Source organism: Lemur catta, chromosome 5, assembly GCF_020740605.2.
Source record: "Lemur catta isolate mLemCat1 chromosome 5, mLemCat1.pri, whole genome shotgun sequence".
Classification (NCBI taxonomy): domain Eukaryota; kingdom Metazoa; phylum Chordata; class Mammalia; order Primates; family Lemuridae; genus Lemur; species Lemur catta.
The window spans coordinates 62,769,550-62,786,226 of NC_059132.1; the positions used below are offsets into that span (position 1 = coordinate 62,769,550).

General features: G+C 37.6%; 1 protein-coding gene across 6 annotated transcripts in view; it reads left to right on the forward strand.

Annotated features, from left to right (window-relative positions):
* CARMIL1 (capping protein regulator and myosin 1 linker 1) overlaps positions 1–16,677 on the forward strand; it is a 302,767-nt gene that overhangs the window by 250,879 nt on the left and 35,211 nt on the right. For all 6 annotated transcript variants that reach the window (XR_006735315.1, XM_045551918.1, XM_045551919.1 and 3 more), the window contains 2 exons: positions 15,556–15,622; positions 15,866–16,062. Coding sequence is in view for 5 of the 6 variants with exons in the window: in XM_045551918.1 (XP_045407874.1) it covers positions 15,556–15,622; positions 15,866–16,062 (264 nt within the window). In the remaining variant the exon portion in view is untranslated. The remainder of the gene's footprint in view (positions 1–15,555; positions 15,623–15,865; positions 16,063–16,677) is intronic.

Consider the following 16,677-nt stretch of genomic DNA (forward strand, 5'->3'; position numbering starts at 1 on the left):
TCACTGTTACCTCTGCCATCAATCCTTCCCCTACTCAGTAGCCAGAGGAGCTTTCTAACATAGAAATCAGATCAGTATCTAAGGTGGTAAACCCTCTGATGTCTTCCCATTGTACACAGAATAAACTTAGCCTTCTTCCTTATGGTCCATAAGGTCCTCCATGATATGGTTTCTGACTTTTCTCTCCCCATTGTGTTCTACTCTCCCCTTTGTTCATTTCTCTCCAGCTACAGTGGCCTTCCTCCATTTCGCTAGAATTTGCTGTGGCTCCCATCCCAGCTATTGTTCCTTCAGTTTGGGACACTCTTCACTTGGTTCTTGGTTGTCCCATGGCTAGCTCAACTCCAAAGTCTCTTTCTCAGAAGTTTTTCTTGAACCTCCGAGCCAAAGAAGCCTTCCAGTCACTGTGCAAATTATCCCATTTTATCTTAGCACCTATTAGGACTGGAAATGATATTATTTACTTGCGTAAGTACTTTTTGTCCATCTTCCCACACTGGCGTATAAGCCCCTGAAGGTCAGGGACTCTCTGCTGTTGACCACATATCCCCAGTATCTAGAGCAGAGTCTGGCACATAATAATTGCTCAGTAAATTTTAATATTTTGGCTTTGCATTATATTAATAATTGCTTGCATGTCTCTTCTTTCCTATTCGATTCTTTGCTCCTTGAAAGTGTAGGATATTGATATCTAAATAACTAATATCAATAAATATAATAATCTGGGAACTCTAGAAAATAATTCTTTATATGGAAACTTTGTTATTTTTAGACATAAGAGGCTCAATTAATGGGACATTATAGGTTACCAAGCTGTCAGAAAGTTGCCTTAGAAAAAAAGATTAAAGCCACCCACCCACTGTGTCCAGTGTTTTGTCATAGCAGCCATGTGTGGTAGCTATTTTAACCCATTTTTCAGATGAGAATCTCAAAGCTCAGAGATGTTAACACACTTGCCCATATCACATTGCTAATAAGGGGTTGCCACAGTTGGTAGCTCAACTGCAAATGATCTCAATCCCAAACCCATTCCCTTTCTGCTGAGTTCCTGGTCTTCAGGCTGGCCTGGGACACCAGAAAGAAAGTTATGGGGAAATTGGGGGTGAGGAAGAGTCTTTGCACTGGGTAGGCCAAGTTCACTCAGAGGTTACACTGAGAGTTCGGTAGGTGCTATCTCCATGCCCACAGACCAATTCTTTCCTTACGGAGTTTATTCTTAATTCTCAGTGAATTGGGAGAGAGTCTAACCTATAGTAACAAATTCATGCCTCTTGCAATTACAGGGCAAGCAATGGCTTGGGTTGTAGGTGCCTGAACTGATGGAACTAGCAGCGTACACACCTGGGGTAAAGGACTCTTTATCTCTTGGAATCTGCCCGTACTGAGAACTCACATGGTCTGTCCACATTCAGTTCTTGTGGTTAATCAGGCCGAGCTACTTGCCCTGATTTTCAATTTGACAGTTTTCCCTCTTACCCAACAGAATCTGAGGTTTAACCAAATATCCCCTGAGAGTATAGACTTACTGAGAAGGGAGCAAACAGGGTGGAATTACTTGGGCTGAAATTTAGGAACGACAAAAACAAGTGGCCTACAGTGTAGATTTGGATGGGACAAGGAAACTAGCATATAACTCTGCATTATGCTTTTGACTAAGTTAAAAGTAGGTCAGACTAGGTAAATTAAGTGATTCTGTCTAAATTTCTAACTGTACCAGTTGTAGTTTAGAATCACTAATTGGGGTTGGGATGAGTTAACTCACATTGTTTAGTTCACATGTAGAAATTCAGAGAGTGAACTTGGCCTACCCAGATTCTCAGTTTCCCCAAATGTGCCTCAGAGGAAACTTGTATCACTGCTGGAATTTATATCTAAGATTTCTCCCATCTGTGAGGGCTGAGGCCAAACCTCCATCACAAGCCTATCCCTTAACAAAATTAAAATATAAAGTAAATGGTTTTTAGCTTTGGCCTTTGAAGTGTATGTTGAAGAAAATCATGCTGACTTTCATTCTGAAAACCACACGTAGAAACTAGACCAAAAAATTACTTCCATGCTCCAGATATAACTGCAAGGAATTTCTTTGGTATATTTTTGTCTAGATTGTATAACCTTATGTAAATGTATTTGTTGGATTTATGTGTGTTGTGACTTTTTTGAGAAACAATTTAGGTGGCAAATTTAATAATTAGTAGAAATTTAAAGGTAAAAGAGGGTGAATAAAGAGGGGGAAAAAAAAAACCTGAGGGAGTTATAATATAGTAAACTTAAGGCTCAATCCCCATGCTAGAACCACATGGTACTCTGTTCTGCTTGCTGGTTAAGGGTGGAGCTTTAACTTGGGAGCTAGTGCTGCAAGTTTTAGACCTAACATTTGATTATCGAAATTGAGATATATGATCATTTATCTTGCCCAGACAGAAGACCATCTAACCAGAGCTGAGCTGTAGGGTGGGTACCTACAAATCAAGCCAGGATTTTTCTTTGGAAGCAGCTTCAAATCCACTGCAGCCCTTGAGAAAGTATGCAATTGAAATCCGCAAATACTATGCTCAATTCAGCATGGTTAAAAAGGCTTTTTCCTGTAAAAGATTTCAGAGCATTCTCTATTACGGCCATAGCAAAACCTCAATAATGCTTCTAGTTGTGCGCTGTGTAGCCTGTTCTCCCCAGGTAACTGAATGAATTGGCCACCTGTATGCAGTTATTTGATATTGAAACCTTAAATATTAGAGAATGTCAATGAAAGATTCATACAGGGTTTGTTAAAGTGAACATTACGTCAGGACAGCTGATAAGAGACTGCACCCATATGCTTGCTCTCAAAGCCAGCTTTGTTTTATTATAAAATAATGCCATAATGGCATATAAGAAGTATATGGATGGAAAGATGGTTGGATAGAAAATTTACCCAACTTTTCACTATAGCTTGGGTATAAATCATTAATTCATTTTGAAACAAGATCAAAGCCAGTGAAAAATCAAAAGTGGCAAACAGTATTACATATTGTTTTGGACAGATGTTCTCATAGGTGGAATGCAATGTATTAATAACACTGATGATCTAAAGTTTTTATAAAATAAATATCAAAATAATGGATCTGTAGAAAGGGATATCTTGAGAATCTGCTCTCTTTTGAGAATCTCACTTAATCCATTCAGAAGGGATGTTAATTAAAAGAAATTAAATTGAACATGCCAAAGATCTTGGTTTCCAAGCCAGACCAGGTTTCTCAGAGTTTTGGTGGTAAGCCATTTTTACCTAAAGATCTATTTGAAGTTTTTTGTTTTGTTTTATCTCACTCTGTTGCCCCTGCTAGAGTGCAGTGGTGTAGTGGTAGCTCACCACAACCTTGAACTCCTGGGCTCGAGAGAGAGTCTTGCCTCAGACTCTCCAGTAGCTGAGACTATAGCCACGCCATGATGCCTGGATAGTTTTTCTATTTTTAGTAGAGACAGGGTCTTGCTCAGGCTGGTCTCAGACTCCTGAGCTCAGGCGATCCTCCTGCCTCAGCCTCCCAGAGTGCTAGGATTATAGGCATGAGCTACCACACTCAGCTTCTATGTGAGGTTGAAAAGTTAAGATAAAGGGATTTTTAGAACCCAATTTCAGAAAAGCTTGTGGATCCATAATATTTCAGTCACTTGCTCTCTGAGTATAAATCAGGGTGAACCAGACATCCTGATTACCACTTGATTACTGCAGCTCCCACCAGAGTAATGTCACCAGGCCCTAAAAGCACCCTTCCATTCTTTTTACTGGGCACCATTGCAGTTTATTGGACTCAAGTTTTTGAAAGCTACAAATTGTTACAGGATTTAATATGACTCCTACTGGTGGTTTTGGTAGTGTTGTTGACAAAAACTATTAATTTTTGTCATCTTTATAGAGCTAACAGTCTGTGGAGGGAGCAAATGTGTTACATTAAGCATTTTAGGCTAATTTTGATTATTCATCTTGATGTTACTGACCCATGATATCCATTCTAGAGGATTTAAATCTTTTCCTAAATTCCTTATTTTTACCTTCCATTGTAACATGGACTTTCCAAGATCTAGACTTAAAATACATCTCTCAAGTATAATTCTCAGTGGGGTTTTCCCTTATTGTTTATTCTTTCACAATAAATAAAATCTTAAAGTGCTATTCAAGCTTTATGACCACTGGAGTAACATTGTACTTAATAGTGCAATAAAGTAGTTAAAGAATTTTCCCATTTTCTTTTTTATTATTATGCTACTGGGGCATATACTTGACCTTTTATCAATGAACATCATGCTTCTTGTCCAGCAGGACTAACGTATATTCTCAGGGTAAGATATTTGCTTGAAATCTATACCAGATAATAACATTCTTTGGAGTGCTTTTAAAAAAAATGTATTAAGTTATATTCATTTTCTAAGGAAAATATTAAAGTATGAAATTTCACTTCTGCATCAGTTACAAGATGAGTTAAAATGCATAAAAAGTGAGCTGTTTCCTGGAAAAAACATGGCAAAGTTAGAAAGATAAAGATGTAATTTTCTCATATCAGAAAAATTGTACAGATTTGGAAAAGAAAGAAATGAACCATTTTAATTTCAAAATAGTACTCTACCCTGATATTTACAATGGTCTCTCATCATTGTTGTTCCCTGAATGTTTTGTTTTAATATCATGATGCCAGTTTAACTTTTATGTGAAATGAGACTCTGGACATAAAAGTTAATGAGTGTAGTGTGAATAGTTGGATTTAATGTTGTGTTCAGTAGGAAATGTGGCACATCACTAAATCTGTATGTATCGTTCTTCCTTTGTCCATCGATTTATTGCAGCCTTCTCAGAGTTATGGCTTCTATACACCTACTCTTCCTAGGTTTTCAGGGGAAGGCTCCCTGCTGTCCAACAGTCATAGAAAGAATTAAGCATCTCGTTTTCTCAGTGAGATTTATACCACATCAGACTTTTCAAAGTGGTTTCAACCACAGATGTGATAATACTGTTAGGTTAAATGTTTGAGGACAAAAATCAATTAAGAATTACTGAGTTTTGGTCCCCTTGGAGCATTGACTCAGCTGAAAATCTGGTAGGAAATATTTAATTTTTATAGTCTAGTTCATTAAACATGGAATTGCCCATATCCATTTTAAAAGTGCACAGAAAAGCACAAGGTGGGCCTAGGATATCTTGTAATAAAAAGCAAAGACTGGCTGTACATCCAATAGGATTATTTCAAAGGACACAAAGTCCAGATTGAAAGGGCTCCAATGGGACACTCTGAGCACCAGAAAGATGATGATAGCAATGATTTATGATACACTGAATTAATGAAAAAATCCATGAGTTCACAGTAATTAAACTTGGAAACTATAAAGAGAGATGGAAGTGCAGAGGATTTTAAAAAGGAAAAGTTGATCTTTACAGAGGAAGGACAGCTAAAAAGTGTAAGAATAAAGAAAGAAGTAGGGCTGCACGTGGTGGCTCACGCTGTAATCCTAGTACTCTGGGAGGCCAAGGCGGGACGATCACTTGAACTCAGGAGTTGAGATCAGCCTGAATTGAAAAATTAGCTGGACACCAGTGGCACACACCTGTAGTCCCAGCTACTTGGGAGGCTGAGGCAGGAGGATCACTTGAGCCCAGGAGTTGGAGGTTGCAGTGAGCTATTATGACACCACTACACTCTACCTGGAGCACCAGAGTGAGACTCTGTCTCAAAAAAAAAAAAAAAAAAAAAAAAGAAAAAAACAGTAGAAAGTTATAATTTTTCTGGCTCTGATCATATTCATTAATTCAGGCAAGAATTGTCACTGGTTGCTTAAAAATAGGTTCATCCACACGGATTAAAAGTATCACATAGAGTTGTTAGTTACCAAGGAAAATGTTACTTTACAATGAAGGGTTTGGGAAGTCTTGACCCTCCATCAAACTTAGCCCCACCAGTAGTAGAACAACATGACGTGTGTCAACCATTGTGATTAAGTCAGTAGTTCACAGTGTTCCCTATGTGGCATTTGTGCTAAGAATGTTTCACTGAATCTAACTATGAGGAAACCATAGGACAAATAGAGAATATGGCACAGTCTATGAAACAATTGGCCTGGATTCCTCAAGAAAGTCAGTATAATGAAAAAGAAAGGCAGGAATGGTGGCGGGGAGAGAGGATGTGCTAGAGGGAAGACCCAAAGAGACGTTACCATATATAATGAGTAATTCTCCATTAAGATTTCAAAAAGGGAGAGGTGTTATAAGGCATTCCCCACTGAGGAATAATTGGGGAATTTGAATATAGACTATAGTGTTTACATTAGATACTATATAATTGCTGTTAATTTTCTAGGTGTGATAATCAGGTACGGTTATGTAGGAGAATGGAATTCTTAGGATATTCATGCAGAAGTATTTAAAGGTGAATGTCAAAATATCAACAACCTTTAAATGGTCCAGGCAAAAATTTTGTGTGTGTGTGTTAGAGAAGGAGAGGGAGAGGGAAAAAGGGGAGAGAGAGAGAGATGGAGGGAGAAGAACAGAGGAAATAAAGTAATTTTATCTGACAAAATGTTAACAATTGGTGAATCTAAGTGAAGAGTGTACTTGTATTTATTGTACTATTCTTGTGCCTTTTTCTTTTTTTGGTAAATTTGAAGATGTTTAAAATAAATAGCTGGGGGGAAGAGTAGGCAGATGTATTGGAGGAGTTTATTGGTTAAAGAGGTGGACACCAGTCCATGAACCACTAGGGTCCATGAGGAAGTCTTTATCAGTCTTACATGAAACGGGAAAAATAAAAACACCAGAGTAAATTTTTCAAATTTTTCATGAAAATAGATATATCTAACGGACTGTTATTTATAATAGATATGTCCTTCTTATCTTATCTTTGTGCCTAAGTGCCCTTTTTGCTAACAGTGGTTGTAGTAGTAACATTTTCTTTTTAAACAAGTCTGTACAATATGAACACTGGGAGATCACTGGGTTAAAGGAGCGGTTCAGTTCACTCAGTCATTCAACAAATGCTTCTTGAAAGCCTGTTACATAGCAAGCCCCCTCCAGGCTCTGGGGCTCTAGAGGTGAACAAGACAGAATCCCAGCTTATTCTTTCCACCCAGAGATGTTTATCTTGTCTTCCCCCGGGGATGCCTGTGAGTCAGTCTCTGGGCATTTTTCTGTTTGAGCCAAATTAGTCCCAATTATGTATTTTTGACACCTACTTAAGGTGTTTCAAAAAGTATCCTGCTATCTATTAAAATGAAAACACATGATAAAAAAAATCACTGGTTTTGTGATAAAGGATGCTGCAGTGAATTTTTTAACCATTAACTTTTAGAAACAGTTTATCTCTATGTACCTCCTGTTTCTATTCTAAGCTTATTTTTTAAAGTAAATATACTTGACTAGAAGACTCTTAGTTGTTGAAATACTTGTAGGTATGATGTTTATTTTTGCCTGGAGACTGAGAAGGGGCTGATGAGGTAGGGGCTCTCTGCCAGTCTTTGGGCAGATTTGCCTAAACTGCTGTGCTTGGGGGTAAACTCTCCATTTCCTTATTTTTCTAACTAACTGGATTTTTTCCCCCTTCACCCAGTCAATCCAGTTCCAATCATCAAGTCTCCATCTCTGCTCTTTTTTTTTTTTTCTCTTTTTCACACCCTTCCACTGCAACTAATGTGGCATCTCTGCTCTTTTATTAAAAGGAAGTGCTAAAGTGGCTGGCAGAACATTTGTTCATTTTTGATAAATACGGGGCGTCCCAAAAGATGCCATACATGGGGAAAATGGGAAATTATAGCTAAATGTACCTAAAAGGTACAAAATTTTTCCTTTGAAAAATTTTGTAAATTTTATAATGAATATGCTTTAAATAAAATTACATTTGTTTAATTGTAGCTAAATGTACCTAAAGGGTACAAAATTTTACAAAATTTTTCCTTTGAAAAATTTTATAATGAATATACTTTAAATAAAGGTACATTTATTGTAGCTAAATGTACCTAAAGGGTACAAAATTTTTCCTTTTCAAAGGAAATTTTATAAAATTTTATAATGAATATAGTTTAAATAAAGGTACATTTAGCTACAATTTCCCATTTTCCCTATGTATGGCAACTTTTGGAACACCCTACAGAGTGAACCCTCTTAAAGTTGATCTTAATTTTTTTTAAATCCCTTACATATGAGGTTCATGATAAAGGAAATGAAGAGAGTGGATGTGGTACTGGGTTTCTGTTTTAATTTGGGTTCCTGGACTCAGGAAAACAACACCTCCTAAATGTTGGGGAGTAGCTTTTCTTGAACACTTCAGCAGGGCAACAATAACACTTACACAGCACTTGCATATACTAAACAAACAACCCTGAGTTACTTCAAGAAACTTTAAAATTTCTTCTTGTGTGTTATAGCAGATCACTTTCCACCCTCAAACTATTATGATCAAATCTAAGCCTTTGTCATCATTACCCATGAGGAGGTGGCATAGTGGTAGGAGTATATGGTCATTTAGACAAGCTCTTATACAGCATCTGCAAAGTATGTCCAGATAATCAGTAAACACCATGACCAGAGGGATTCCTTTAAGTATTCCTAAATAAACTTTTGGGGCATTCCTAAGAAATTACAAAAAATTACCCCTACAGTTCCAAATGCCTGTGTTCCCACCACCCCAAAGAGCAAGCTGTTAACACATTAGAAGCTTTGTTTTGCCAGTGTACGCCAGAACACGAACTCTAGGAGCGCCAGAGCTCGTCTGTCTTATTGACTGCTATACTTACTACCTTCTCCAGGAATGCCCCGTGCACAGTAGGTGCTTTGCTAGTAATTGTTGAATCTTGAATAATATAAAACATTGCAGATAACGTTATAGCTTCATTTGTCCACCACTGACAGACTCACTCTTCTCTTCCCTTCTCCAGAGACACCCTCATGAGTTTGGACACTTCCTGTTTGTATCTTGTGTTCAAACACACATGTTTTCATGAACAACATATAGTGTTGTTTTGTATGTTTTAGAGTTTATTTAAATGGCATCCTACCGTGTATATCTTTCTGAAACCTGCTTTTTTCACTCTATGTTATCATTTGAGATTTTTTCATATTGCTACATAAAATGTTTTTTCCTTTTAATGTGTTCCTTCATGTGAATATACCTCATTTTGGTTATTCATTCCCCTACTGAGAGGCTTTTAGGTTGTTTCCACTTTTTTGCAGTTATAAATCTACTTATTATTGCCCCCTCCATTCCCATCTTTGGGAATAGAAGAATGGAAAAATGATAATATTAACAGTGCTTATAATCACTGTGACACACTGGAAGGTCACTGATTGGCCCTATGTGGCAAGCACTACTCTAAACACTTTTTATTCCTTATCTAGTTTAATCCTCACAACAGTTTAAAAACTGCAAATTAGAAAACTGAGGCCTGACTTTATGACAACATTGGCCAAAGTCCTACAACCCAGTAAGTGGCAGATTCAGGATTCAAACCCGGTGCCTGAGGGCCAAAGCTGTGAGCATGAGACATACTCCTGAGAAAGCGTAGCCTCTCTTCCCTCACCACTACTTCCCTCTGCCTGACAGGGAGATGCTGAGTTCCACAAAGTGTGTAGGAGTAGAGGAATGAACTGATGATCCCCACGCCATTGAAAAGTTGAAATTCCTGTTACCATGGTTTCTCTCTTCATAGGAACATTTTTTGCTTGACTGTCATTTTAGGAGCTAAACCAATTAAAAGGTCCTTCCCCTTCACTTATAATGATCTTTAGGCAGGTTATTGGGACAAAGCGCTTGTCTTATTGAATTAACCTTTCACAAAGAGACAGAAAGTCTGAAATTATTTATGGAGCTTAACCATCAGGTGTAACTCTCTGACGGATGTATGTATCCATAAAGGAAGCTTCTGAGGGGGATGTGTGTTAAGATAGGGGCAGGAGTCTTTATTTTGTGCAATTCAAGAATATTTGAAAATATATTTTTTACTTTTTCCCCTTTCATCCAGCAAGACTATTTACATGCTAATGTAATGGGTCATAAAATGAGTTGTATCTGAAGAAAATTGTCTAATAAAGTATGAAATTGGAAGTCTAAGGATTGAGACTTTTTCAGGACATTGCTGATAGAAGCCTTTCTGATAAGCAAATATTATTGATTATGATGTGGTGATGGTGGTGATGGTTATGGGGAGTGCTTTTTACTTATGGTCTGCCTTTCCCCTGAAAAGACCCAAATCATTTACATTCACAAATTGAGGAGCCCTGTATTTTCATCCTATCTTATGTTAAGAAAAATTGATACACAAAAAATAATTTAGAAAAATAAAGTCAGCCCCAGAAGGAGGGAATAGCTGACCTTCCTCAGAGTGTGTTTTCAGGAGGTTTGGAAAGAATTCCCCAACACCCCCACACTTTGCCATCACAAAGACTGATATTTTACAACTAGACTTCTTGTTTTTTTTGTTTTTAAAAATGCTTTTATAAATTTGTAGAAAAATAAAATGCTTTAACACCTGTTAATGATGACCAATGGGGTTTTAAAAATTATTTAGAGATTTAATGTAAAATGTAAGGTAACCTCAATTCCCACTAATGTATAAGGTATTAATATTTAATTGCACTGAGGGTAGGTAACTATGCTAAATCCTGGCACCAGATCCTTTCCTGAAAAGCTTTAATGACCAAGGAGTGAAGAGAATTCAAAACTACTGCATCCTAAAAGGCAATGGGAGCATAGGGTGATGCAAACAGCTCCCAGAAGGGACACCTATACATGTTCATCGACACACTGTCCCACTTTGTTGTGGGACTAGCCCTATGGCCCAAGGGCCAAGACCTGCGTGAGATTTTCGAATATCCAGCCAGTGTTCTGTCCATTATGTGCCTTTGGAGCTGATAGTGCTGCTATCCCCTAGATGAGGTTAATGCCTTGTGGAGCTGGCAAATGGCATTTTGCACACACTTAGCAAAAGAGGTAATATCTGTAGGTATAAGTTTCTGCAATTTTTCAAGCTGTAATTGTGCTTCTGCTTATAAAAAGCTAGGTTGGATGCCTTACGCCATTAATATTTTGGCTTCATTCTTGCCTTATTCTTTTGCTATGATGGCTTTTTATGTATTTTAGCTTTTTTGTTTCATTGTTTGTGAATAGTGTCTCTCTCTCTCCTGTTTTCTAGTAATGCTGTTGCTTTATTTCTCTTCCATTCATATTTTTTTCCTTTCTTTTTGCTGCATGGAGACTCTCTGCTGTACAAGTGTAAGTATTTTTTGGTGGCTCTGCGGTTTCTGGCCATACTAGTTTATATTCTTGTGCTCCATTTGCTTCTGTGCTGCTTGGCTGGTCTCCCAGGAGACTGTAGTGTCATCGTCCATCTGCGGATCCTGAATGAAATCGGCAACAATTTAGAGACAAGATTGGATTTTACAAGATGGTTCAGCTAGCAAAACAGGCGATGAATTTAAAATAATCCCCAGCCATGTGCCTGAAAGCAAGCAGAGTGTTGATGAAGAGGGTACAAACATTCAAGAGAGGAAAAGTGCTTACTCCATTTATACAATAATAAAAATGAAAAGACATGATTTACTTAAATTTCGAAGGTTTTTTTTTCCTGATTCTTGTCATATTACTTGTTTCAGGCCCTGGGTTGTAAAAAATTGGCACCATAATTTGCTTCTTGTATTAGAAGAATTTTCCTAATCTATTTCTCAACTGGTACTGTTTTGCTTTTTTCTTTTAGGCTTTGGTGGGGGTTGGGAAGAAATTATAAATTCTTGAGCTTGGAATAAGAGTGTTATTTATTATTCTTTGTGCAAGCTTGGCAAAAACTAACAAGGAAATTACCTCATCTTATTTTTGTAGTGACAATAAGCAATTTAACTCTCATTAAAAAAAATAGTATGTGTAGGAATTACATGCTAAAAGTGAGTTTAACAGGAAAATATGTTGCATTGTTTGTAAGGTTCCCATGTTAGTCTTTTAACTTGGGGTAAAAGTGGACAGAACTCTATTGAGCTACAGGCAGAATAGTTTTAAATCCATTGTAATCTATTATAAAAATGGAATGAAATGAGTGAGATTTCAGAATAATGTAGCTGTCGATGCTGCTTTTGGATTCTTAGGAAATAGGGCTATGGCATATCGTCTGCCATGGTGGGGGGTTATTGATGGTTTATGAGATTAGGACAAGAAAGAAGTCTGTTGAGGATTTCCCTTCTAAATTACATTTAAAATAAGCGTTTAACACATTTTTTTTCTCATTTCTTCAGGATGTGACTATTGAAAATTGCATATTATTCAAAATGCCTTTTTAAGATAAGTTAATTTTGTCTAGGCTTAAAGTTGACAATGTTAACTATGAATTGATTTGTGAAAGGTCCATTTGGAGTGTGAACTTCTTCTGTCTCAGTTGCAGCCCCCTTCATCTGCTGGGCAGTTTGTGATTTCCCTGACTCAGAAAATACTTAGGCATTGACCAGTGTCAAGGGACGGTCAGTGAAGTCTAAGAAACAGTCTGAGAAAGTTAACCCTTTCATTTTGACACTAAAAGGGAAGAGAGCTGACGGTTCCAAAGAAGATGGTAAAGTCAGATTTTTTTTTCCTAGGATGTAATTCATAAACCCAACAGTTGAGGGGAGGAGGTGGGAAGAGTGCAAATAAACCAAATTTCTAGAAAAACATTGAATATTTGCTCCTAAATATACACTTAGGTGGATTCACATAGTTCATTTTTACATTTCTTCTTGCTTTAGATTTATATGTAATGGGATTATAGGAATAAGCCAATAAGATTCAGGAGGTCCACATTTTCGATAAAACTAAGGAAAAATAAATTCCAAAGAAAAGTAAGAAAAATATGAAGGAAATAAGGTTTATTTTTCTTCTCTCCATTGTTACACTTAAACCCCATGAGAGAAAGGGATAGAAACTAGGTTTCATTCTTCAGACCAATTGCAGAAACTAGCCTGATTGTAAATTTTATCTATTTTAGCAAAAGTCAATTGGCCCTGTGTACAAAACTTCAGAACTAACAGATATAATAAGTATAGAGAAAGAGTTTTGTGGGAAATATAAATAGAAGTTATTTGCATTTGTAAAAAGCACACAAAGTAAGGGAAAACAATGAAATGCACTAGAAGGCATTTTTCTGACATTCACACTTTGTATACTGGGCTTTGAAGCATTACAAAATGAGACCACGAGGAGAAAACTAGTTCCCCTTTGATTGATGTCAACCATCAGAAAATACTGATGATTTTGTGTGTTTCTTAATGTCTCTAAAGTTAGGTTGAGCTGAATGATTCATTTACAGATGGACATCAGTTTGTAAAATGAGTCTCTTTCTATGCACATTATATATTCTACCCTTTTATATAGATAACTATATTTTCATGTATTTGAAAAATTGCAATGTATTTGAAATGTCATAATTTTCATATATTTTACATGTATTTGATATCTATTATAAAGGCTTTAATGATAGAGAAACTTAAGCCAGATTATTTTTGCTCATGAATACCTTCCTATAAAAATAAAATCCAGAGTCACAGGAAACAAAAGACTTCTTCAATTCATGCATTTTTAAACTTCTTTCCTATTTATTTGTGACTATCTAAATGAAATTGGCTAGAAATTATATCCCAAGCTGCTACTTGATTTTTTTATCTACCATGGTTATATATAAGGCTGATAAAATACTGAAGAACTTTTCCCGACTAAACAGAGCATATAGTTTGGTAGTTTGTATCTCCTGAGAATTAATTATTTTCAGAGGTTTCACCTGTGAATAGACTAGTCCTGCCACTAACTTATGCAGCCAACCGCAAGGCCAATTTTGGGGGAGAACTGCCTTCAAACTGGATTCCTTTCCAGTTACATTGTGTTGTCTGTGTTTTTATTGAACCTGCAAAGTCTGTTGCTTTATAAATAGATACTCCTCAGATCATCTGCCTTTAACAAAACCTTGAAAGAACCAAATCAGCAAATTTCATTTTATATTTCAGGAAAACCAGCCTGGATTTTTTTTTTTTTTTTTTTTGAGACAGAGTCTCACTCTGTTGCCTGGGCGTGCCATGGCGTCAGCCTAGCTCACAGCAAGCTCAAACTCCTGGGCTTAAGCAATCCTACTACCTCAGCCTCCCGAGTAGCTGGGACTACAGGCATGCGCCACCATGCCTGGCTAATTTTTTCTATATATTTTTAGTTGTCCAGATAATTTCTTTCTATTTTTTTAGTACAGATGGGGTCTCACTCTTGCTCAGGCTGGTCTCAAACTCCTGACCTCAAGCGATCCTCCCTCCTCGGCCTCCCAAAGTGCTAGGATTACAGGCGTGAGCCACCGTGCCCGGCCCAGCCTGGATTTAAATATGATTGCTCATCATTTTTTCTTTCCCTTTTCTTTCAACAATTAGTAATAGCAAAAGGATATTATTATTAAAGCTGGCATATTTATTTGTCAAAACTATAGAGTTGTTTGCTTTAAAGGTTAGTATGAACTGATTTTTTTCTGTGAGCCAAAGAATGTTTTTCAACCATGTGGATTATTATTTTTTTTTTGAGAAAGCCTTAGATGACAACCTATTAAATGAAGTGAAAGTATACAAACGAAGTTTTTTCAGTTATGTTAGCTCTTAGTTCATACAAGTGCCAGTTTCTAGTACCAAACCAGTTAATACATCCCTAAAGTGCATCCATCTGTATGTTGGTTATGAATGGGGTGGTAGGAGGGATGCTGAGCTCCTTCATCACTGGGTTCTGTCCTGGCACTGCTCCCATTGCCAGCTTGAGTGTTAGCCTTTATCATCTCCATGACTCGGTTTTGTCCTTCGAGTTTCTTTGTTTAAATGATGACAAAAGGTCCCTCCACCTTTGACATTTGTGTGATCCTGTTGAGGGAGAAGATACTGCCTGTCTGAGGCTTGGCTTTGCACCATAAACAGTTGACACCAATGCTAGGAAAACACTGTTAAGTTTTGGCCTTGGTTTGAGTTTGGGTTTCATTTTTTAAAAGACCAGCAGGATCAAAGTGTTCTTACTGAGAAGTGCCAGCAGATACAGACTTTTGAATCCTGGCATATTTTCGTGGTCTTTGCCCATGATGGAAAGATCAAAATCTCGGTGGCAAAATGTGAAACAAAAGAGTCAAACCACTGAAATCATTGAAGTGACACAGAAAGAGTTCAGTTTTGCTTCCATTGATGCTGCTGTGACAATGAACAGTGAAGATTTGTGTTTTCAATTTTTTGTGACTGATTTGCAGTCTTTGAATTTTATTTTCATATCTATTTTAACATCCTCATGTACAGCTTCAAGTTAAATTCTCTATCATACATTGTTCTTTCCAGCTATATAAATAGAATTTAGCTAGTTAGGCGGGGCGGGGTGGGGGGAAGTAAGAGGTTCACTGTATCATTTGAGAAATTTAAATGTTTAGAAATATACCACTTCAGTCTTTTTAGGTAGGCTGCCAATCATCCTCTAAAGCAGTGAAAATGATGTTTCATTTAAATAATCAATCTGGAATGTTTCTGAAGTTTGAAGGGGGAGTGTTCTATGACTACTTGTCTAAGTGTATTCTTTATTTTATCACTAGATGACTCCTAAATCTAAAAGGAAGAGTATCCATAGCCGAATGCTACGGCCTGTTTCTAGGGCCTTTGGTAAGTGAGTGTTTTTCTAATGCCGATCATTTCCTTGTAACTATGAAACACCCTCAGCAAGGCCTCAGACCAGTTCAGGGATGTTTCTTAGGGATGTACTATATGGGTAAATACTGAGAAAGAGTTAAGTGATTTGTGAATGAGTGTTTGCTATTCCATGATAAAAATACTTTTAGGAATTTTTTTTTATCCATTTCTATGCATTAAAGCTTTGGCCTTAGACTTTTTTCTTTTTAATTTTAGAAATGGAGTTTGATCTAGATAAAGCCCTGGAAGAGGTACCGATTCACATTGAAGACCCGCCCTTCCCATCCATCAGACAAGAGAAGTGGAGTTCAGGATTTATCTCCGAGTTGCCCTCTGAAGAGGGGAAGAAGCTGGAGCACTTTACCAAGTTACGCCCCAAACGAAATAAGAAGCAGCAGCCTACCCAGGCAGCGGTAGGTGGGCCAGGATGCCCCGTCTCTCTCTCACCCTTTCCTTCTCCGGGTGGGGCGTGGGGAAGCTGGAGACTCTTGCTTCAGTGCTTTGCACAGCGTGAAAGTTGTAATTAAGGAGACCAGCCCCTCTCCAGCTGTGATATGCATGCAAAGTATCTCAACTCTGTGCTCAATTTTGGAAAAGACAACACTGTTAAATGTCCAACTCTTGAGAACAGAGCCACCCTTGGAAATCCCTAGAAAAATATCAGACATGTGAGTGAGATAAATAGGCTATGTCTATAACACTTTACAGTATCTGGGCAAAAAGATGTAAAATAAGTACCAAAAGAATTTATTTGTTATTAAAAATTGTTTGATTTGGGGGCTCACAGAGGTGTTCCCCCCACCTCCATGCTCTGTCCTGCTGTGGTCTCTCTAAAGAGGCCCTCTGTGGGAGCACGGGGGTGTGACTCCACATTCTGCTCTTTCTACTCCAGTAGGAGATTGAACTGTGTGTGCTGATGAGCCTTAGTGTAACTCGCCCTGTGTCTCCCTCTGGCTCATGTCTTTTCATTATAGCCAAACTTCTAGGAGAAGTCTGCCTGTGCCTACTGTCTCTCTCCCTCACCTTCC